This window comes from Pterocles gutturalis, unplaced genomic scaffold (genome assembly GCF_000699245.1).
Source record: "Pterocles gutturalis isolate BGI_N339 unplaced genomic scaffold, ASM69924v1 scaffold41344, whole genome shotgun sequence".
Taxonomy (NCBI): Eukaryota; Metazoa; Chordata; class Aves; order Pterocliformes; family Pteroclidae; genus Pterocles; species Pterocles gutturalis.
In genome coordinates this window covers 8134-32732 of record NW_010134668.1, presented here as the reverse complement: position 1 = coordinate 32732, position 24599 = coordinate 8134, and the positions used below count along the sequence as shown (strand labels likewise).

The 24599-nt window shown below is 39.3% G+C and overlaps 1 protein-coding gene across 1 annotated transcript; it reads left to right on the top strand.

Moving 5' to 3' along the window:
- Window positions 1-3446: 3446 nt before the first annotated feature.
- Window positions 3447-18400, top strand: VAPB (VAMP (vesicle-associated membrane protein)-associated protein B and C; the record flags this gene model as incomplete). Its single annotated transcript, XM_010081667.1, has 5 exons — window positions 3447-3599; window positions 11449-11552; window positions 13754-13834; window positions 14974-15150; window positions 17168-18400. Coding segments are annotated over 5 exons (674 nt in total), but the record flags the coding sequence as incomplete, so codon positions are not given.
- Between the last annotated feature and the right edge of the window lie 6199 nt (window positions 18401-24599).

Sequence of the window (24599 nt, the reverse complement as noted above, 5' to 3'; positions counted from 1 at the left end):
TATTGTGGTGCAGTACACTGCAGAATGGCACTCTTAGGGGAAAGATTGATACAGCACTGGTGTTTGAAGAGGAAATGGAGCGTGGCAAATTCTGAGATAATGCTGTGATCTTCAAATGTGAAGGGTTGTCTTCGTAGCGCCTGGCTGGAAAGCCACAGCTGTGGTTTAAAAGTAATCTTACTGAAAAGTGACCCTATGAAAAAAACCATGATACCTCTTACTGGTGGTTGTTGCATGAGTATATGAGGTGATGTTTTCTTCTCTTTAAGCAGTACTGCTAGTCTGCATATCACTAGATGCCCAGTTTGCATTAACACGAGTTGACTTTATTCTAACTGTCAGAAAAAAGTTATCAAGCCCTTGTGGAATATTCTAAACTTTCACCACCAAATTCAGTTTGCTACATTCTTCCTTCTAGGCAGCTTGCTCCCATGACAACCCCATGTCAGATGATGCATGTACAGACCCTTAGTTAAGGGTCTTACACTTATCTACAAATATTAAGAGCAATCAAAATACGTTATTTTATTTTGAATGTTATGAAATAAAGGTGCTTTTTAAGGCTGCCACTACTGTTTAGGCACACAGTAAGAGTCAGTCTTTGCTGCAGAGTCAACGTGTTGCTTTTAACCCAAGAACCCTCCCGATGCCCCAATCTGACTGATTGCCGTTGTGCTTACGGCCCACCTCAGGGGCATAGGCATTATCCAAGTGTTGCACATACTTGTGTGAATGTTCCATCCACTTGCAGTGAGGACAAAGGCGTTGGAAAGAAGCATAGAACATTTTATCTTGCTGTGTCTGTGGGTGTGATTCCAGAAGTCCATTGAACAATGAAGCTCCAGGATAGATGTGTGTCTCATACGACTGTTAATACCCAAGCTCACCTTGCCTGCAGTGCTCAAATCCAGACGTTAGAAAGCAAAGGTGTACCTCCAGTACAGAATTAGCTTGTGTTTAACCTGGGATCCATTCCCCAACGTATCCCAACCTCCTCTAAATATGTCTAACTGAAGCTACAGTAATCTAGCAGCAGGCTATCAGTTTCATTTCAGCCTGAGTTGGCAGTCCGTGGGCCTTGCTCTTAAAAGGCAGGCCAGCCAAGCTGGTAATATTTCACTGCCATGCCCTAATTACCCCTGAGGAATACTCTGTTGCCTATTTTCTTTTACATGCTTCAGAACACCTATAATGGCACTTTAATCCTGCGTTTGTCAGCTCTGTCTTGCTTGCTGCAGTATTTGAAGAGCAGTGCTGTACGGAGCATGCCCGCCCACAAGTTTGCTGAAAGCAGACATCAGCCTTCTAGCACAGTTGTGAAGGCTGATCTGTAAAACCTGTAGCTTGGGGAAAATGTATCTAAAGAAACTGTTTAAAGTTTAGTGGACAGAAAAGAAGAGGAGACATCAAGCAGACAAGAAGAGATGAATTTGGTCTGCTGAAAGGTTCTGTTGCCAAATACTTTGGCATGGTCTATGTTAGCAATAAGTAACTCCATTTGGAAATTATTTCACACACTGGATTCTTGTATTACTATTACAAACAGTAGCATTTTGCTGGGGCGCACAAATCCCACACGCATTCATGGTTCAGCCAAGTAAAAACTTGGTATTTCCCACAGGAAATCCATCCCAGCATGCAGACCAGTAAAGCACTGTTGAGGATGCGGCTGCTTATGCAGGGCTTCGTACAGACGACCCTCCTTCTGTGCTGGAATAAATAGCTCAAGCTGTAATTTTTTCATAAAGGCACATCCTTAATGTTTGGGCATCAAGTAATTTCTTCTGAAATGTTAGACTTCTCTCAGAGCAATCTTGAAGATCTGCTACTGTCTTTACACACCTAAATGTTCGCTGGGTTTTTTCTGATCGTTTGGCTTGTAGCATGGCTGCTTCTGCCCAGTTATTTTCCATTAGACTTTAAAGTCTCTCAGCATGCAGAACAGAGAGAAAACTTGACAGCTGAGTTTCCTTCTCTTTCACATCTCAGTGTTTCACCAGAATGGGTTTATTGAAATCTTTGTCATGGGATCTGAAAACTTTATTGCTTCAAATTTTTTGCTAGCAGGTTGCATTGCAAATGCAAAGTTGGCTTGTTCAGTGTGCAGCAGAAATGGGGCTACGATGTTGTCTCTGTGCAATTGTTTTGGGTTTTTTCCCCTTCTCATTACTTAGATCAAGGATAAATGTTGCAGGACTGTAATACGCAGTTGTATTAAATGTCATCTTAGGAGACAAATTTGTTGATAATTTTATAGAAAAGGAAGCAAACTTAAATTATTTTAAGCCAACCATGCTGCAGGAGGAGAATGGTGGAATGTTGCCTGCTAGTATTATTATTATTATTATTATTGTTCTTCACCCTTTTTAAATTTTCAGGCTGTCATTTCTGCAAGGAAAGGTTCAATGCTTTTTTTGACCAGTTTGCTTTTGCTCCTGAGGATAGATTAATGCATTTTATTCAGGCATTAAATTAGTTTTATGCAGAAGAGAGTTGATCAAAGTGTGGTTATATTTATTTTATTTTTTTACCATCTGAGCAAGCACTGTAGTTGCATGATAACTGTCTGATTTATCAGTATTTTGTAGAAAATCAGTAACTAGTCTTTCCTCTGACCTGAGGGATTTTAGCAGTTTCAACAAGGTAGTGAGCCTGTGAGAAACTGATTTTCCTGCACTTGTTGCACAACTTGACAATGGTTTGGTTCTGGCTTTGTGAATACGGAAATCTTTACCAGTGCTCTCAGCGTCCAAGAATTTTCCTGTTTCCACATGGTTGTTTCCTGTCTTGGGTGAGGCAGGCTATTTTATTAAGATTTCTTCTGGTTTATAATTTCTAGTAGCCACTAAAATTATTTAAAAAAAAAAAAAAGACTTAGTAGGAAAAGGGGATGTACACAGAGTGCTTGCCTTGCTGGTTATGCTACAGCATTTCTGAATACTTGGTGGAATCCTGCTTCTGTGGAGGTACAGCTTGTGTATCCCGAGGAATCTGTAGCAGCCACTTTGTCATTCCCTTTCTAGTTATCATCCTGTACTGTGCTCCCCTGTTTATCATCTATACCATAGGTATATACATAAGCCTGGGTTTACTGGGATTCTGTAGTTAGAATGGGATAACTGTGACACAGCAGAGACTTTGGCATCATTTGAATGCCATGTTGTTGTGTTGGCACCATGTATAAGTGATTTCCCCCTTTTTGTTTTGCTATTAATGATCAACTTCAGCTGTTGCGCTGCGAGTGTTGGAGCATGCTGCGCGTCAGAACGCTCAGGGGCCTCACGGCATCCTCAGCCTTGTGTGCATGGTTGTCTGTGCGTGCCATAGATGGAAACTGAACAGCTAATGACTGCCTAAGATTAGTGAACAGAGACTCAGAGCCTGCTTGGCCTCTGCTTGAAAAGTACTTTGTGTGATTTCAAGTCTGCATTTGCTCTCGTCCTCAGGTCCTTTCACAGATGTTGTCACTACAAACCTGAAACTCGGCAATCCTACAGACAGAAATGTGTGCTTCAAAGTTAAGACCACAGCACCACGCAGATACTGTGTAAGGCCTAACAGTGGAATTATCGATGCAGGAACATCAATTAATGTTTCTGGTAAGTCATTCAAGCAGTTTTTTGGCAATTGAAAATAGCTTCTTGTAATCAATTATTTCTTTGAATGCGTTGCAATCCGAAAGTATTTTGTTGAATGTTTATAAAAGCAAAGAGGTTGTGATTTCATGGAGAAGCAGCTGTTTCATATTTCCTTACTTCCCTTGTTCCTGGTCTAGCAATAATAGGTTTGTTTTCACATCTTGTTTTGGGAGAGAAAAAAGGGAGAAATACATAAATGATTTATATGGTTCAATGACAGCCTTAGCCAGCCTGTCCAAATCAGCCCTGCCCTTATTTTTGTACGGTTAGTTTTTTTGCCAGCTTAACTTCCTGAACCAGCTCACCACAGGGTCAAACAAGTGCTTGGACGGGCACGTCAAGGGAAGAATAAAACTGGATGGACTGCAGCTGTATCACTTTAGACTGATGTAGGCTGTTGCCAAACTGCCTAATATAACCAATAATGAAAACATTTACTTTCAAACCATGCTTGTTTTGTGTTCCTTGAAGTTGCATTGTGTTTTGGTGTTAGAAATGTCAAGTGACTCAGTCTTTGCTGTTCCATAGGAAAAGGTAGTGGTTTTCTCTAATGAGTAGCTCTTGATATGCCTAAGTTTGGTAATGGAAAAGCAAGGACGTGGCTTACTTTGAAAGCATAAAGAGTTGAGTGTTTCCTGTAAACAGAATGTCTGTTAACTTGCTGATGATACATGCTTGAAAGCAATATATTTTCTCAATGACTTCGCCGATCCATGTTTTTAATAAAAAATTCTATCAGAGCGTGTAGTAGTGGCATATTGCATGAATAAAGCCTGACTTTCTAGTTAAGAAAATTATTTCTAGAAACATGCAGACTTGATGTACTATTTTAAATAAATTTCAATATTAGCATGGTAGGAAAAATTACTGATAGGTTATACGGTTTGCCATTAGTCTTTTACAGAACTTTTCTAGCCTGGATTAAAAAATTTTGTGAGCTAAAACTACTGCTTTTTATTTGAAAAAAAATCAAAATGGAAAAAATCAAGAATTTGGGTTTTTCTTAATAAAATGTAAAATATTTAAACACCTCACCCTTGGAGAGCTTGCTTCAACAAAATAAAAATTGATCCCAAAAATACTTTGAACTGTAACGTTAGGAGGCTCTAATCCTGTAAGTCTTTTTGTGCGTGCCTGTGTTTGCACACTCATTGATCTGTTGTCTTTGGGATTTCTATTGTGTCAAATTGAGCGTGCACACGACTGCAGAATTGTGCCTTGCTTGCAGTTAATCTCTGGGGAGCATCCCAGAGAGGAGATAACCAGTGCAGTGTGGTAGCTACAGGTGAGGCAGGCAAAGCGCTTCTGGTTCAGGAGAAGGCGAGTACATTTCCAGTAAGCTCTGAAATGACTAATATGTTAATGAAAAAGCTCTCTAGAGAGAAATTGAGATTTTTAAAACTGAGGACAATTCCCAAGTAAAGCTGTCTGTCATCTATACTAGCTGCAGGCAAGCATATTAAATGCACAGAAACCAGTGAAGTGATAATGAAAATTAGCATGGTTTCTAGCTACAAATTATCTTTATGCTATAAAGATATGGATTCTTTCATCTTTCAGATGAACTTTCAAAATTAAAAGCCCTCTTCCTTTGCAGGCACGTACCATGCTTTTTAAAATGATGTCTTGATCTCAACATTGTTTTCTTAAACTTCTGCTTACAATGACCCTTCGCTCTACCGTGAGCATAATATAGTATAGGCGAGTGCTGTATGAACTATCTTGTGTTGTGCTAGCAGCATGCCTACATCTTACTTGCTTTTCCAGCCCGACTCTTCCCAGCAGCGTACCAGATGGAATATGGATCTAGTCCAAGACTTCAAGTATCCCATTATGAGAGATGGCTGTGCTAACCCTAAGCTCTGCTTTGCTTTTGCTTACATAGCTTTGAAAAATTTCCCTTTTCTGATAACTTTATTTATGGTGATTTATGATTCAGTTAGTTTTGCAGATGGCTGTGGTATATTTAATCACAAGCTCACATTTGTGTTCTACAAATTTTCGTGCTGATCGTAGCTTAGTAATAATAAATAATGATCCTAAATTGCCAGTCCTTATATTAACGTTATATTTTAAAAGGCAAGCAGTACACGTTCATTGTTCTTTAGGTAATATATTAAGGTACATTCATAGGTAGATATGTTACAGAATTCTGGGACTATAAATATTAATTCTTTCATTTCCTGAAACATTCTAAACTGAATCTGTCTTTATCTTGAGCTGTGGCTGAGTTTGTCTTGTAATAGAGAATAGTGCTGTATATACTGCACTCCTGGTAGCTCCTTTAAACTGTGCGTGGGACTTAGTTTTGGGTTTGAAGATGGCAGTGTCTTTGGTTCTGATCAGCAGAAGGGATCTTTTGGATGGGGGGATTGAAGAGGGGACTTTCATTAACTTACAGAACAAGCTTGTTTTCAGGTTCACAGAAAGGGAGGAGATATGTTTAGCCTTTGCTTTGGAGTAATGTTGCTTAAGAACAGGGGGCCAATTTTGGAGTTAGGGAAGTGAAAAATAAGTAGAATTTGTTTCTTTGAATCAGTTATTGTTCAGTCATGTAATTCAAGTCTTGCACAGGGCATAAAGCTAGGACTTGAATTCCTCCAAACCTAGTGCAAATACTACTGACGAGAAATTATTAGGATATAGTTAATTTGGTAGTAACTTCTGGACACTTACACTAATTGTGCTGTATTTACACTATCCAATCTGTCCTTCTGAGAATTGCTGACTGGCTTTAACACAGCTGCCTGCCAGCGCTGCATTGGTACTGAACTTTGTCTCTCCAAAAAATCAGTGCCTAAGCATAGCGGCATGAAGCTCTGGAACAATTTGTAGGTGTCTCAGAATTTCACTGACTGAAGCTGAGTTTGGGGCAGCCTTATCTTCCTTCCACTCTGGTGGCTGGGCGCGTTCCTTACACCCCTGTGAAACTGTCTGTACGATGGTGATGTGAGTATATAGGAAGATATTCTGCCCTAAGGCAGTGATCAGGACATTATTCCACTTTATTTCCTACTAACATGATGGCTCATATAAAACATAAAATGCTAGAAAAGTAAGGCTTGCTTTGTTCTAGTGAAGTCTCAAATGTTCTTATGCCATATCACAGCTTTTCCTACCTATCAGCATCTAAGGCCCTGGCAGCATGCGCTGCTTGCTGCAGTGTCAGGTTTGTAGCCCGTGTTTTCACCTGTTATATAATGGCATGTCATTTTAACGGCTGAGTTTATGTAACTGCCGGGAGGTGTGTGTGTGTGCTGTTATCTGATTTCATTGCATATGGTGTGAAATACTTTGAAAAGAAGAGTATTTGCACACGTTCTGTTTTTGTTAAATATGTCTTATTTCAACAAAGATAACTGATTTAGCGGCTTCCGAGAGGTTGAAATCTAAATAAAAGGCATGAAGGAAAAATGAAAAAATACAAGCAGATGCTGATGAGTCTGCAGGAAGGTGTGTAACGAGGGGCGAGAGGAAGTACAGATGGTACCATCTGTGCACAGTGTCCCGCTGAAGAGAGCAGTCTGAACGCGCTTCCTAAAAACGAAGAGAAGCTGACGTTATCCTTAGGTTGCTGTCAGATATCCTTAGGGGGGATTTTTAGTCTTTTATAAACTTGCCTGACTTTGAAAAGGCAGTTTACACTGCTGTCAGGAGGGTGCTTCTGCAGCTGCTGTTCTCTTCACGCTCTCACGCTGGGTCTGCCCCTTTTGCTGAAACACCGCTGGTGTCCCAAGGCAACGCCGCTGCTGCGGGCTCTTCCCCCGGGCCTCCTAGCTCTGGGTAGCGGCTGCCAAGTTTGGGGTTGTTTTTGTCCGCTTGCTTTAGAAGACTCTATCTTGATCGTCACAGAGTCAACAGTTTTTAGTATTATTGAAATATTTACAGAAAGAACTATGTAAACGTGGAACAAATGTGAAGCGGTGCAGCGGCTCCTGCCTGTGTCTGCAGACGTGAGCGACCTTTGCTCACCTCTAGCAGAGCTGATCGCGTTGCACTGTGATCCCCAGGCCTGCCCTATAGCTGGTCGGGGTGTTTTATGTAAAGGTGACATAAGTGTGATAGATTTGATCTATCCAGACCATAAAGAATTTCATGCAGTGCCATTTGGGAAAATTATCAATAAAGCTAGAAATGAAAAATAGATTCACAGACTATTGAATGTGCTATTTAAGAGTAAAGAGTGATGTGGTGGATGGAAATGTAATAGCAGGGAGTTACTTGTGATGTTTCTTGAGAATGATTCTTGGTACTAATATTGTTTAATGCTTTTATAAGCAATTCTGGCACAAAGAGTACGCTAAAAATCCTGATGATGTGAAGTTGGGAGGCTAAAGATATGTAGCAGAACTGGGTGTCCTTGAAGGCTACAGTAAGAGAAACAGAGGATGAGTTTCATCAGAAAAACTGCAAAATCACATACTTGGAGTGTGAAATACTCCTGCTATAGTTGCAAAGGGGGCTGGATAGGGTGACCAAGGTGCTGACATAACGTGGCTGTGAATAAGGCAAACGTAGTATGTGCAAACAGGCTGGGTCATGGAAGAGATAAGAGAGTGTAAATGCTGGTGTCCAAAACACTAGAAGAATTTCCTAGATGTATAGTTAGGGTAGTTCAAGCCAGAACAGGTGCAGAGAATGAATGGGGAGCCTGGCCTGGAGAGGAGCCACCAAGTCTGGCTTCTTTAGTTTACCAGAAGGCCAAGAGTTACTGTGATTGATGTCTTGGAGTGCACCAGGAGTAAATGACTCTTCCCCTTCTCTGATATTTAAGCGTAAGGACAGTGTTGGTCTGGGACCAAGTAAACAGGCCATTAATAAATTTAGATGGAAACTGGAGGAAGGTTGCTGACTATCCGAGCAGGGAGACTTTTGTGTTCCTTCTGCTGTTGGAAGGCAGCGTTAGATCCTAGCAGGCATTACGGGTAGAGTTTTGCCTCCTCCATGTTCCTTGCTTCAGATTTCCTCTGTACCTTGAGGAAGCACTTCAGCACAAACCAGAAGAGTTTAACGCTTCTGACATTGTTATTAACTTTGCCAGTGAACTGTTTTAGGAAGAAGAAAGAGCTTATTAGGTGGTCACAACCTCTCCTTTGCTATCTACAGAGGACCTTACATAATATATGGGTTTTTTTTGAGAAAACTGGTATGTGTTTCTTTGGAAACACTTCAGAACAGGATGTATATAGGGTTGATCCTTCATGTTTTGAGAGAGATAAGTGGGCTAACACACTGTGTTACTCCTCCTTCCATTGATCTCTCAATGACTTTGCAGGTTTTGCTTGTGGTGCTTTAGCTGTAGGGTGATCAGTTGAGAAGGTGATGGAAATACAGATCTCTGCCTAATGGGTGCTGATAAAATTGAAGCTCGTGTTAATCATTTTGTTTCTTAGGACTCTGGGTTCTGATGAAAGCTGGTCAGAAACTTTTTGACCAGATGAGATGACTGGCTTGATAAGGCATTTTGTAGGAACGTATGCTTTTCACATAGTTCTTGCATAAGGTATGAGATTTCTAGTCAAAAGAGAGGAGCCACATTCGCAGTAGCAAATTCTCCAGCAAATGGGGCCGTTACATGGAACTGGTCTTTAATAGATAACCCCAACAGTATGTGAATAAGTGCTGAAATGGTTTGGTTTCCTCTTGAACAAAGTGTGTGTTTTGAGCTTCCCATCTGGCTTAAAAGGCGTTTGCTGAATCGTTTGTGTCAATGTGGCTTTCATGTATTGATCTAAAAATGCAAGTGCTAACAACATTTGTACTGTCAAGTCCTCTCTAGCTGCTTGCTCTTATGATTCAGTGAATGGAATTCAGAGCAGCAGTCGTTTGGTGTTCGAGAATGGCTGCAGCACTGTCACTTGGGAAATGATGGTTTTCAAATGAGCTTATAGCTGTGCTCAGCAAAGCAAACAGAAAAAGATGCAGCTCTGGAGAAGTTCCATAAACAGTGGAGAGATGTGACTAGCCCATTGGATCTTAGACATGATGTAAACTTGAAATAAGTGAGTTATTTACTACAGGGGAGAAAAAATTATGCTGCTGCTTTTCAGTGATGTATCAGGCAGTGTTGAAATATATGTGCTTTCACAATGCAGTCACTTCTGGTTGGAAAAACAGTTTTTAAAGTGGCCTGTTAATTTGCGAACATTTGTTTTGGACTAGGGTTTGATTACTGCAAGGTGAGTTAAAAGTGTATAATAATTTTTAAAGCACCTCATCTGAGAAAATTTTGTCTTCCTTTTCTTCTGCTTTAAAAGGCGTGTGGTTGTTGATATCCACAGACACTGTGCATAGTAACAATGGCACAGCTGTAACATATTCTGCTCATTGAAGGAAGTAAATTGGTTTGACTTGACTTCATGTGCAATAAATGGGATCTTTGGATATCATTTTTATAGGACAAGGCCTTGCAATTAGTGCATATGAATTTGGGCACATAATGTTAATAGCACTAGGACTTGAATGTAATCCTAATTCTTGAACTGGTGCACTTCGTGGTGATTGGGTTGAGGGACTGAAGTAGCCTCATGGGTCATAAAATGTGAATTTTTAAATCTTACACCATTTTTTATGTTAGCAGTCTTTGCCATATATGCAAGCTTCATTTTAAATTTGAGGGGTTGGTAGCTTTTTGCAATATCTAATAACATGTTTGTATAAACTGATTTGCTTTTTTTTGCATATGCACTGTCTCGTGTCCAAGCCAAACCTGTGTTTGTTAATGTTGCGGTAGCTGAATATCCAGGTGTCCTTTGCAAAATGTAGGGTTCTAAGTGACCACTGTGATTAAAGAATATTCCCTGTTTGTTAAATGCACAACTCTCCCTCTTCAAGTTATTGTAACAGGTTAAGGTGTCCTTTGCAAAATGTAGGGTTCTAAGTGACCACTGTGATTAAAGAATATTCCCTGTTTGTTAAGTTCACAACTCTCCCTCCAAGTTATTGTAGCAGGTTAGTTCTTTACCCAAAAAGAAAAGACATGGAAATTCCCAATAGTAAATTTTAGAAAAAACCAAACAAACAACCAGAAAACAAACCACACACACCCCCCAAACCCGCCATTCCTTTCTCTCTGCCCCCTGAACACAGTCATTTTCTGCATAAGTGAATTCTGGAATGTTTGTGATTTTTGAATGGAGAGAAATAAATTTGTTTTATCCTTTACGAAGCCAAAGTTTATATAGCATTTAACCATAAACTTCCAGCTGTAAGTTGGTAATAAACTTTCAGCCACATACTTTTGGAAGAGAAATACTTGTACTTGATAAAACAAATATCATGAGACTCTTAAACTTTGGAGAGGAAATTTCCATCCTGAGACTTGAACCTCAGGGTTTAAAATGTTTGACTTTGTCTCTGTGGATTTTCTCAGGATCCCTTGGCAGCACTGTGTGTACAAGTAATCCAAGTGCCAGCTTGTTACTTCTGCCCCAAGGATGGAGGAAGGAGAAAAGATGCTTTCTTTGAGAATTTTGCCCTCTCTCCCAGAAGATCTGTAAATTGTCCTATTTACTATAAATTAGTATCATTATCTTGCTGTAGTTGTCTGCAGAATATTGTACGGTGATAAACATTTCCAAAATTCTCAGACAAAAATCTAGGCAGACTGAAGAAGTCTCTTTCTCTTACCTTCTTTTAAAATTTAGTTTTAAAGTGAGGTTCCTGATCTCACCTGCTGTTTGGTCATAATGGACATACAACTTGAAACCATTTTAATGTCTGTATTCTCAAATCTGGTAACTGTATCATCAGTGCATGACTGTGCATCAGAGCAACATTAACATAATGTGTTTTGGGGTTTTTCTTGCAGTGATGCTACAGCCTTTTGACTATGACCCTAATGAGAAAAGTAAACACAAGTTTATGGTTCAGTCTATGTTTGCTCCAGCTGATACTTCAGATATGGAAGCAGTAGTAAGTATTGAAATTAATTAAAATGGATTTCTTTCTGATTGTATAATTTTACAAGACCTTTTACTGCATTGCTTAAGATCTGTTGTCAGACCACCCTGGAATGATCCGTGAAAGCTTTGCCAGATTTCTGTCTCTGTGCGTGGCAAGGTGTTTTTCCGTTTATTTCGAGCATCAGGAATCTTGCCACGAAAGACACAGTTGGTGTCTGTGGGTGCTTCTTTAGGATGTTGTAATTTTTTTTCAATTTATCCTTTTTTAGAAAGGCCAACTTGAAGAAGATATTCTAACTCTGGGGCATCTTTTGTATTTTATGCTGCTGTACTCTCACTCTTGAGTCTTCCCTGAGCAGCTCCTTTTCTTGGCAAGAACCAAGAGACTGATTTACAAGTATGATATTTTTCTTTATCCTTACCTATGTCTGTTGTGGCTTAGGTAAATGACAGGCCCTCATAGATCTTGTCCTGTGGATTGCAAACGAGAGTAACAGAAGCATGTAGGTGCTGAAGCAAAGAGGGCAAAAGACAGAAATAAGATGTCAGGCTACATTAGGACAACTTTGAAAGGAACAAACCAGTATGTCAGCTGGTGGCTTTCCTATAACAGCAAGATTTGCTACTGCAAGAAGGCACAAGGAAGCTTACTCTAGTCTGGCTTTGTTAGCTTGAGAGACTACTCAGTGGCTATTGAGGACACAATAAAAAAAGAAAAAAGGGCCATTACTCTGAAGTGTGGGGTTTCTGTGTTTAGGTATGGTATTACTTAAAAACAAGCCAACCCCAAAAAACCTCACAATACATATCATGGCTTTTTTACAGTAGTCTTTACAATATGCATCATCTTCTGAATAGCTTTTTAAAGCTGCGGCACTCTGCAGGGTTAAGAGTTTCCTTTCTGAAAGAGATTTATGGAACTATATTTATTTAATGGCCTCAAAATAAGATCCAGCGGGAGAACCAGCAATAGTTATAAAATGTCCACATCACTGGAAAGATAAGCCAGTCTGCCTTTCTTTCTAAGTCTTTATTTTTTATGAGTTACTTTATACCATGAAAAATGTTATTCTGCTAGCAAAGAATGCTTTTTAGGACCTAGATGGCCCTTTCAGTTTTCCAGACCAATATGAATTCTTTTCCTATAGCACTTGATCAGTTCCCAGTTTTGTTACCACTCTCCAAATCTCTTCCTATTCTGGATAAACAGGTGAGACAAATTACTGGAGTACTATAAAGCTTTCAACACTTCACAGACAGCCAACGAGCTCAAAATAGAATTCTGACTTCAGCCACAGAAGAGCTGAAGTATGATTCAGCTATTTAGGATGAGTCAAATACTTCTTCAGGTTGCAGAGGGGTTAGCCATAATTTGACACCTACTTGAGATACGTTGAGCAATACCATGCTACCAGAAGTATGGTAAAAGTGAAGAGAAGGATGTGGGAACTCCAGGATGTAAATGTGGACACTTCTTGCTGTGTATCATTACTATCAATCAATCTTTTTAGTTCAGGTTACAGCTGACATCAAGCAAAGACAACTGTTAATCCCTATTGAAAGTATTGGAAGGAAACTTCATTATGGTAGACTCCCTGGTTGAAGGGGAGAGAGGGATAAGAGGAGAAGCTATCCCTTTTTATATGTAGCACATCTGTTATAGTTTAGGCAGTGATGCTGAGAAATAAGAAAGTGGAAAACAAGGAGGGGAAAGAACAGTCCTGTAACTCATACCAGTTAGGAAGAAAACCTCATGTGAAATTTGAAAAGCTTGAATAGGAGCTCTGCTGAACAAAGACTTAAGAACTAACATTACTGATATGGGTTTTTTTCATCCTTCCCTTCCTTCGAATGTACCCCTCCTGTCTTTTTTTTTTTTTTTTTAAATCAGGACCATAGCTCCCCCTACCTATGCTAATTACTCCTGCACAATTCCCAGTTCTCTCCTAAATTACCTGTGTAACTTTTGGAGTATTTAGAATGACTGCCTTCATGGTATCTGGTCTTTCTTTACAATACCACTCAGTTACATATTTGGTTTTCATTTTTTGTTGTGTATGTGGTTAAGGGCAACATGATAAACACCTGTGGAGGTTTTTTCTGAGCAAGATGATGTGAATTGTTTACATAACACACTGCATTTTCCGTCTGCCTTTTTATACTAGTATATTTAATATTAATTTATTAATAATTAATATTAAATTATTCCAGTGGAAAGAAGCAAAACCAGAAGAACTCATGGATTCGAAACTTAGGTGTGTGTTTGAGCTACCAGCGGAAAATGATAAGCCTGTGAGTATTTTAATGCATATTGAGTGATTTAACTTAATACCACAGTGAATTATGTAAAGTGGCATGTTAAGCTAAAAGACAGAACCCTCTGTTTCACTGCCTGGATAACTATTTAAATAAACTATTTAAAATCTTAGTGATGCAACACAAGCACAAAGAAATCTTTGAGTTGATCTGTGTTCATTGGGTGAAAGATCACAGGATAAAGAATATTTTTTTTAAAAAAAAATTGAAATATGCCACTTCAAACAGCGAACATTTGCTCTAAATGAAGTGCTTTTGTTTCAGGCCAGGGTGCTTTCTGTGTTTCCAGTTTAGAGGTGTGATGAGAGGAAGGAAAAAAAATCTGAATTAAATGAAATTAATTAAATGAATTTAATTAAATGAAACTTAACAGCTATTCTGTTTAGTTTTAATTTGTTCTATAATCCTTAAAATTCATTAGGGCAAAACAAAGCACAAGTAGTAACAAGATGCTATTACTTTAGTCATATAAGTAAAATCTTCATGTTAAGGCTTTGGTGGCAGCTTGGGTGGGGAGAGAGTGGTTTGGTTTTTTTGAGAGCCAAGCCCTTTGCGTTCTGAAGTGCAGAGCATGGAGAGGACCCAAAGGCACAAAAGGGAGGAGGGTTTGGAGGTCTGCAGCTTGTTTCCTCATTTGGGTTGCAAGTTCCTCCATCACCACAGAAACACAGAAGGATGGAGAGATGATAGCCAGCTGTGAGGCATGCAGAGAGAGGGAACTGCACCCAGAAATACCCTGGTTCCTGGAGGAGCTGCCTGTGTTGTGCTTGGGGAGGGAAAGGTGAGGAGAGCACTAACACTCCATAAGCAGACTATGAGCAGATAACTTCCCATTCACGTTGTGGGACATGCTCTAAGGTTATTTCCTTTCTATATATGCAGGGACTGAAAACTCGAGGTCATTTTGTCTGCACTTATTGCTGCTGATCTGGTGTTTTCTGTGAAACGGGAAGGGGAGAAGTAAAGGTTACAGGAAGAAAAATGTTCTTTATTTCTTTTGATACAGGCACATTTCAGGTGTGCACAGACAATTTTACCTGATTCTCCTCCTAAATATCAGGTGTGTGGTGTGGTGTTAAGAACTAACCAAAAATCACTCTATCCTTTTTTAACAGCATGACATAGAAATAAATAAAATTGTATCCACAACTGCAACAAAGACAGATTCCTCTGTAATGTCTAAATCAATAAGTTCTTCTTTGGATGACACTGAAGTTAAGAAAGTAATGGAAGACTATAAGAGGCTTCAAGTAGAAGTTCAGAGGTTACGGGAGGAAAATAAACAGTTTAAGGTAAAGATACTTTTTTTCAGATTTAGCCCTTTTCTGAAAAAGAAGCTTCTGGCTTGTTGACAGGTTTGGTTACCTGACCTTGGCACAAGACTTCAATTTTGTCTATAGATTAAAAGATAACGTAGATTTCTCTTTCATTCAGTGTTTGATTTGGCCCTCTTCTCAAACTGATGGGAGCTTGAGGGCAGTGTTGTGCAAATACAGAGTGGCTTAGTAATTGCACCTATAATATGCAGTATGACCAAAGACAGACAGATTAATAGGAAATATGCTTCCTGTCATATCCAGCCCATCAAGTAATTACAGTCAAGTAATTGAGAAGCCTTTATCACCATGCTGAAAAACTCCTTCTACAGTAGTTTCATTTTTTGTAAATGTCTAGTTTCGTAGATAACAGGACCAATGAAAAGTTGGAATTTGTCATTATTGGACCCCAATGACGGGAACTCTTTTCTGTCAGCTCTGATGCTGCTTGGCTGGCTGGTGCAACAAAAAATTCCTTAAATATTTGTGAACCAGTTTTATTTTGCCCATAGAAATAAAATGTGGATATAGCTGAGATACGGCCTTAACTTGTGTTCTTGTTTTGCCAGTGTCTCATAATATTTTAAGTACTATATAATTGTATTTTTATTTTTTGCAAATCAGTCTTGAATAAGGAGATACCTAGAATTGAGCTGATGTCTTACAGTAGGATTTTAAAATGCTCAGCTGTTTGTTCCCTTTGTGGAGCATTAGAAACATCTGTAAAATGTCAGAAAACAATGTGGAATTACTGCCAGCCACCAGGTGCTGTCAGGGTCAGGCTAGAGTCACTGTCAAAAGGAAGCAGAGACATTTAAAATGTGTTGTTTCCAGCAGTAAAATTACTATATACTAAATATTACTATATATTACTATAGAAACATTTTATTATTTACCAAAGTCAGTTGTCCCCATTCAGACTTACAGTAGTAGTGTGGTATTGTGTAGTCTGTGACTTTCAATAAATAAATAATAAAAACCAAATAAACAATGTTTGCTTCCAGAAGGTAGGTGCCCTTTAAATTCGAAAGTGAGAAACACTGACATACACTGAGCCTTTTGAATTTCACTTATCTGACAATTTTTAAGGCTGCAGTAACATTTACTACAATTCTATTTCTTGAGTATTTCTTTGGGTATAGACTGGAAGCTTTTGCTTCAGGATCTTATACTTTTGCACTATAATACTGTATCACATAAAGTCTAACACTGTTGCTTCAGCTGTCACAAAAGGCTCACTTGACCATCTCCTAAAGAGCTTTGTGTCTGTGTGTGTGTGGAGTGTGCTAACACACAGCTGTGCTGCACAACAGTTTAGATCAAGATGTGGGGAACATCACCTCCACTTGACATGGTAACATCTGATGTTACAATGTTGTTCTACCTGTTGTCTCATACATCTTTAAATCAAGAGAGCTGTCAAACTCATGCCAAGAAAATATCCCAATTATTGCCATTAGTTTCATGTCAAAATGTCAGCATTAATATGATGGGGGAAATACATTTCCCTTCAAATGCTGGCAGAATTTGCTTGTGACATCTAACTAGGGGAATGATGAGTATAATTGCCTTAAAGTTGCATATTTTTCACAACCTTAGTAATATTGAAAAGTATTTTCCCCAACAGCACTATGTTTGCTTACAGAGCAAGAAAAGCATCTTCGTGCTATTCCCTCCCTCATTCTTTTTGACGTTCTAGAGCTGTCTCCAGACTTTGGGCAAGTGTTCGTGTAGGCTTCCTCATTGCTTCCCCTGTAACATTAGTCAGCAGGAGAAAAATTCCAAGAACATATGGTTTTTTGCTCTGCTGGTAAAGTAGATACAAAATTCCTCTCCTACTTCACTACCCTTACCTTCTCAGGCTTATCTAGAGCTCTGAATTAGCTGTATATTCGCTTTCACCCATTTTATTATGCCCACCTAAAATAAATGTGATAAGGGTGAATATTCAAAGCTTTTTTTCACTAGAAATAATCAATATGTATTCTTTCAGGAAGAAGATGGACTGCGGATGAGGAAGGCACCCCAGACAAACAACCCAATATCTGCTTCTGCAGCCGTTGTCAAGGACGAAGGGTTCAGCTCCAGACTACTTGCTTTGGTGGTTTTGTTCTTTGTCTTTGGTGTAATTATAGGAAAAATAGCCTTGTAGAGGCAGCATGCTGGAAATTGTAAATTGGTTTGATGGTTCTGCCATATCATTGGATTAAATTTATTCATAACAATGTTTAAAAAAAAATTAATGTATGACATCTCACAGGTCTTGCCTTTAAATTACCCCTGCACAAATACTATGTAACATAATCTAGAAAGTTTAAAATGTACAATGAGTGAATGAAAGAGAATATTCTTCACTGATGAAGGGGGGAGAATCATGATTTAACACTACAATGGAATATTGTATATGTCATTTTAAACATTCTTAGACCCTGGTACATGTTGCTGGATTACCTCTTTTTAAAAAAAAAAAAAAAAGAAAAATAGAAAAAAAACTATTCCTCCACTGCTGGAGCTGGCCGTATTGGATGTTTGGAGCTGGGTTAGGCAGGAGATGTTGATAACTTCTGTAAAATACGTTAATCCACCATTCTGCTCATAAATTTAACAGTTTCTGTCAGTGTCTTCAACTCTGTGCAAGTTACCAATTTCTTGGCACTTAAATGAATAGTGAGAAGCTGAAAAGAATTGTATGTGGCAATGCTGAATGTGCTAGGCATCGTTAAGGGACATATATTGACTGGTATGGCGCTCATTTGGAATAAAGGTCAATGCCTTGTTCTCATAAAGGGACCAAGCTACATTGCTGTTGGTTCATTTAGTTGAATTAAAATGTTATTCAGAGATGTTTAATGCATATTTAACTTATTTAATGTATTTCATCTCATGTTTCCTTATTGTCACAAATTGACTAATACTATGTGGTATGGAGAGGCACCTGTTTAAAGCCAGTGACTAGAACTAAAAATTTGCTGCTGTAGTGATGTGAGATTCTTCTGCCTCCTGGTGTTTTGGGCACTACACAATTGTTGGGAGTTTTGATCATCTGAGCATTGGAGAAACAGTGGTCAGGAAACTGTTTTTGTATGTAAATAAGTCTATCTAGGGGAAAAAATATTAGTAGTAAACTAGTCCTATGCCGTAAAAGACCAATCCTGTTTGACTATGTAGCATCTTAAAAAAAAAAGAAAAAAAAAAAAGAAAAGAAAAATTAAATAAAGCCCCCAAATTAATGTTTCCTTTGTTACTTTTGTCATCTTCTCACAGTTTTAGAGGGGGGGTGGAAACAGTAGCCTCTTTCATCTTAGTTTGTTTATGGAATAAGGAAACTTGCTGCCTTGTTTCAGGATGAATTTTTTTTTTTCCAGCCTCATTTTAAAATCAGTCCAAACCACCCCATCATGAGCCTGGTATTACATAAGTGTTCAGAGTAACCATGCTGACTGCTGAGGTACAAGGTAACTCCCCTCTTTTCAGTGTAGTTGGGTTCAGTAGTTAAGATGCTTGATAGCACATCGAAAGTAAGGTTAAGGTAGTACTGCTCCTAAGGATACTTTTCTTACAAAATACATAAACTCAGTGTGTGTTAACGTGTTGAACTTCAGTAGATGAAATAGCTTTTGAGCAGGTAGATTCCTGGATATTCTTAGGCGGTAGGTCCAAAAACCATTGGTGACAAAGGTTTTAGTAACAGCTTTCAGGATTAAGATACATCTTTTAAAAGATGTTACTTCTTTCATTCCTTTATTATTTCTGTGATTTCTTGAGAAAGCTGTTTGGGCTGCAGCCTGTCTCCACTTACTGACCTTTATATTTGTTCCACTTGTGTCTCAAGGGTTTCCTGCTTTGCAACTGCAAATAAGGAGAATTTTATGTGAGGCTTAATAAGAAAATAGGAGGAAAAAAACCTTAACTGGTGGTGTTCAGCTTATGAACACAACTCTGGAAGTACCTCTAGAAGATTCAGCAGAACTGAGAGGTGTGTCTTTAGCATTTTAAAATGCGGGGGCTTTGTTCAGGATGGAAGTTACAGAGTGGTTGAAGTATGCCTGTAAAGGGCCAAGGAGGTGGGAGATGAGCTGGAAAGAATGAACCAGTGAGATCAGTGTGACAAAGTGGGCAGAGTACGCTTTCTGGGCAGTAGAAGCTAATGAAAACTTCTACATGACACTTTGGAAGAACCTTTTTAGAGACAAGGTTGTAAGTGATGTTACAAAATTAGTTATCACGGCTTTGAAGAACATACTTGAGAAAGCCTTTACTGAAAGGAAACTGAGCTATGCATTAATTTTTTAAGAAGATGTAAACATCTTGATTTTGCTAAAAATGTGTTATCAGAAGAGCTGAATTCCTAATGTGCTTTAAAAAAAAAATTAACTTTTTTTTGAGAGCCCTGAACACAGCCTCAAAATAATTTGTTTGGAAAAAAAAAAAAAAACCCGCTGTCTTTACAAGGTAAAGGGGGAGGATCGAAGCTTTAAACAGGTCTCTTGTGAGTATATCTGTATCTATAAAATGTTCCAGGCAAATTTTACACACACTGTTAGCTAGCACAGTTGACTTCGCTGGTGTAGGCATCTCCCCAGTGAAGGGGAAAGCCAGCAGAATGTCTGTCCTCCTTCCAGCGTTTGTTACTTCTTCATGATCTGTGACAACTTGGAAGTTGAAGTCATTTGTGAGCAAAGTTGTTCCTGTTGATTGCACTCCAGGATTATAAAGAGGTCCCAGAGAGCACTCTTGTGCTCTGCTAGATGCCTTACAAACGTGTGATTAGGAGACCAGCACACAAAGGAGCTGAGTTAGGTCAGGATCTGTTGGTCACGACTGCAGTCTGCCGTTGGGGCTGACCCACACCATCAGTCCTAAACGGGACTCTTAAATTAACTGCTTGTATTTTGGAACTTAACGTTCTGAGGTCTTTCCTAATCATTTCGGACAACAGCCTGAACAGACAGTAGCACTGAATTGTCTGTATAAGGCTTTGCTGTTGCTGAGCTTAAAATAAAATGACTGATCAGTGGAATCCTTCTTACCTGTCTGTTTCACCAGACCCTGCTTTCATATGCAGTAGCAAGAAAACTAGGGATGTTTTTTCTTCTAAGGTTCCTAAGAGGCCAGTCTTGTATATACCTTGCAAAAATATATTTAGACACCTGGATCTTTTGTAAGTTGTTCCTTACATGATGACACCAGAGCAAATGTTCTCATTAAGTATTCATAGAAAGGTAATTATTTTGGAGGGCATTGTCTATCTTAGGAAGTTATGCGTGAAACATAGAGTTTCTAAATAAGATTATTGTCTGGTGTCCTCACACAACACCAGATATTAGAAAACTAAGTTGATGCATGATAGTGCAAATCAAGTTATTACTTAATGTAATCATTGTCCTTACTGTTCTTTTAAGATACCCACTTGCATATACATTTACTGCTGAGAGAGGCTGCTGAGGTGGTCTTCACTTCGTGGAGCTTTACGCTCCTGTCTGCACTCTTTGGGCAAATCTGTTACCAATAGGTATCTAAAATCTCTTGAAGCCTAGTACTGGGAAATGAATTGAAAAAGGTGTCTACTATTTTCATGTAGTTATCTGCATCTTAAAGCAAATATTCCATGCATGAATGATCATGAGAATTGCTCTGTATTGGCAGCTGTCAGCTGTGGATGCACAACTCTCCCAATTGTATATGCAAGCCAGGCGCCCAGGTTCCAGTTCCTGTTGCACAGCCGTAGGGATCGAAGAGCGAGATAATACCATGTGTGTCCTGTTGAGAGGGATGGATGCACTGTAATGTAGTTTTCCAAAAATGCAGGATTGTAATAGCTTGATGGCAGTATTCCATGTTACTATTTTCTCCTGAAATGCTGTTAGTGGGATAAAGTTGTAATCCCACTTTGCAAATCACTAGAGTTTCTTCTCACCAATAAACTACGAAGGGTTTGTATTCGCTGCACATGTAAACTTGCAATTCTTATTCTAATCTTGATTTAGCAGTCAGCACATTTACATAGCGGTGTGTGCATGAAAATGGGGTTTTAATGTCTTAAAATACTTGATGTTGCAGCTGCCTGATGCAAGAAAACGCTGTCCTCCCTTTAGAAAATGCGTATGACACTTCCGTCTCTGAATTGGAACGCTTCCTTAATTCTCAGGCACATAGTGACTTAACTGTAGTATTCCAAGTTTTTGAAACTATACTTCTCTTGCCCTAGATGATGTCCTGAAATGCCGTACCTTGAGTTCTGCTTTCTATATAAAGTAACAGAAAAAAACACAACCAAAAATCCCTCCGTTTGAAATTAAAGAACACTTAAAACCAGCACTCTGAACGTCGTGTTTGCTGGGGCTGTGCTACAGCTGCGATAGCACTTCACTGCAGCGCTGGAGCAGCTTGGGTTGGAGAGCCCCTTTTCATTGTTTGAAAATGGGTTAGCACGCATTACTCAAATCCTCAAGTGAGCAAGTTGAGAAGAGACAGGTGGTGAGTGAATGTCAGTGTACATATTTGGGATTTTTTTTTTTAATAGAAACACTAATATAAAAAGAAGAAAGTAATCTACAGGAGCGAGACTAGGTCAATACCGTATGTGGAAGTTACTATTCTTTGTAATCAGATACATGTCTACAAATTTACTGTAAATTTAATTAGAAAATATTTGTATAAACCCATATTTAGGCATTTTAGAAATAAAAGCAACTACTGAGCAAGGCTGCTTGCTCATATGGTGAAACCTAGCGGTTCTCTAGATACACGTCATTGAAAGATGACTGTGATACAATGCTGGTGTAAATCTTCTGTTACCGTTAAATAAATAGTGGGATTTATTGTTCAAGCAGGGCAATGCTGATCCTTTGACCATGTCCAATTAAGATTTCTTTTTATTATGCTGACAGCTTCATGGATGCTGAATCACTTTGTCTAATGGGTGTCAGTGCAAAAGTGACATTACTCATTGTGCTGTTACTGACTTTTATTTTTATTAGCTTCAGAGAACAAAGTAATTGTGTGTTTCACTACTCAAATCTGCCTGACTGTAAAATCTGTTTGTTTTATTAATGGGTTGATTTTTTCTACTGGGTAAATGTAGATTATTTTTTAAAATAACAGAAGCAAGAGCCAGCCATTAATTTCTTACATGTAGTATTCTAGCAGGCATGCACTTGCACACTTCCACAATGACTATGTGCCTGTCGTTTACTCTGCCGTTTCCTGTGGCTTCATCTCCTTGTACAGAACTGCTTTCGCGTTTGTTCTTTGGGGAGTAAAACTTCTGAAAACTTCACCAAACTTCCGTGTAGATCTTTTTGCCTCCCAGTCCAGGCGTCAGTTTGTCCTGAAGCATCTGCGTGAGTGTGAACTACAGACAGGAGCACTGAGTCTGTGAGCACAGAAACAAGGCTGCTTTTCCTTGAAGCAAAGTTGAACTTTGGATCTTTTCTCTTATGGTCTGTCGTTAGAAAATGGCCTTTTCCAGATGGCAAAACAAAAGAAGTTAAGAAAACAAATGAATTAAGAAGAATTAATTGAAGCCGCATATTACAAGTTGACATTATACATCTGGCATTTCTGTTTATGTTTCTGCTTTGGAACATTTCATTCTTGTTTAATAAGTTCCTAATTTTGTGATATTTTTTTTTTCAAGATTTCGAAGTGCCTATGAAGAACTGAAGAACAGCCTGTAGGAAAGTATTGTTCCCAGTTTAGCTGTACCTCATTTTTTTAATCAAATCTTTTTCTTCAGTGGATAAACTCACAAGATTAGAAAAGCCTCTTGAACTCCCTCATGTTTGAGTTGGCACAATTCCCACACACAATTATCCACACACAACTACTTTTAAAAGACCTTTATGAAGGCTGTACAAAGTCAAGCACTCAAGTTAGGAAATGGCAAAACCAAGTTTGCCTGTGCACCGTTAGTTTGGCCACGTTTGTGGGTACGCTGCAGTATCTGCTGAAGGCACGGTACTGGGTCAAACCCTGAGCTCAGGCTGCCCCAAGGGCATCCAGAAGGGCCCCGCTTTGGGTGCCTGACCTCGCATAACCTTAAGTTCTCTTAAGATACATATAATGAGGTTTTTAAAAGTTTAACTTAAAAAATGGCATCATGGTATTAGGTGTAACCCATGTGTGTGTCAGGATGGAATCCATGTTCTGCATGTGGCCACTGGCTCTGACCTGAGCATACGAGTCGTGGTGAGTAACTGAGCTGAAGCTGGAACTTTTGTTTTCGCATTTCACTGAGAGGCCACACAGAAGTGTGATTGGAGCCAGGAATTTTTGCTTCAGTTCTGAGCCCAAAAGAGCGTTTCTGTGAAGGCTGCAGACTCTCCTGCTCTATTTCTTTCCTGATCTATTCTGCCTGAGCTGTCAGATCTCACTCTGTTCCCTCCCGCAGCCCTTTGGTTCAACCCAAGTCATGCTTGTTCCTTCACTGCTCCTTGGCAAAGAAACCGATGTCCAGCCCAGTGTCTGTAACTGGCTTTTCTTCTCTGCTGCCTATTGATTTTCCCTCCCAGTCTCGCTCTTCCCCAGCTGCCTGTCCCAGGCTTGTGTCCCACGGGAGCACGCTGGGGCTGCCCGGCAGCGCGTTCCCTCGGCACGTCCAGCTCTGCTCCCAGGTGCCTTTCCCCAAATCTGTTCCTCTTCACTGGATGTCGAGTGTGGAGCAATGGGTCTGGTCAACCATCTCCTTTCCGTCTCCAGTTTTTTTCCTGCTGTTTCAATGCAGGTATTTATTGATAGTAGCTGGCGTGCTTTTCTGTTCCGTGGGGATTGCTCATCAAATGAAGCACTAGCTCAGTGCTGCTCACATATCCAAAAGTGGTTTAAAACTATTTTGTGTGTTGTTTAAGAATTGTTCGTGGACTATAGAATGCAAAATACATTCTAAGGCACTTGAAACAGAGGGGCATGGGGATGGCTGATTGGAAAAAGAAGTTACGTTAACTGAGCCGTGAAGAGATCAGACCCATGACTGCATTTGGCTGGCAAACTCGTCTTGTGTTTTGAATTTTTGTGCCTGCTAGAGAGGCAGAAATTTGCAAAGGCAACTTGTCTGAGTAGCTTATGATATTAAAGAAGGTATCAGAGACTTTCACGTCTAGACCAGTGCAGAAAGCTAGTAAATAGAGTGTTTAAATTTTTGTTTTCTTTTTCTCTCATTTTTGGAGTGGTTAAAAAAATGATTAAACTCTTGAGAAGTATTACATAAGAAGTGAATGGAGAAGAGTCTTCCAAGACACATGTGCCCGTTACCACTGACTTTCAGCTGGTACTAACCTGCCAGTGCGTCTGCTAGCTTGCTTTTTCTTCACAGGTAGAATAAAAAGGCATACATGCATTTATTTTACAGTGGAAAGGAATCCAGTAGTCAGGACTAATGTTTGTTGTCTGTGTCCTAGACCTGTTCTAATACAGTGTTAGACATG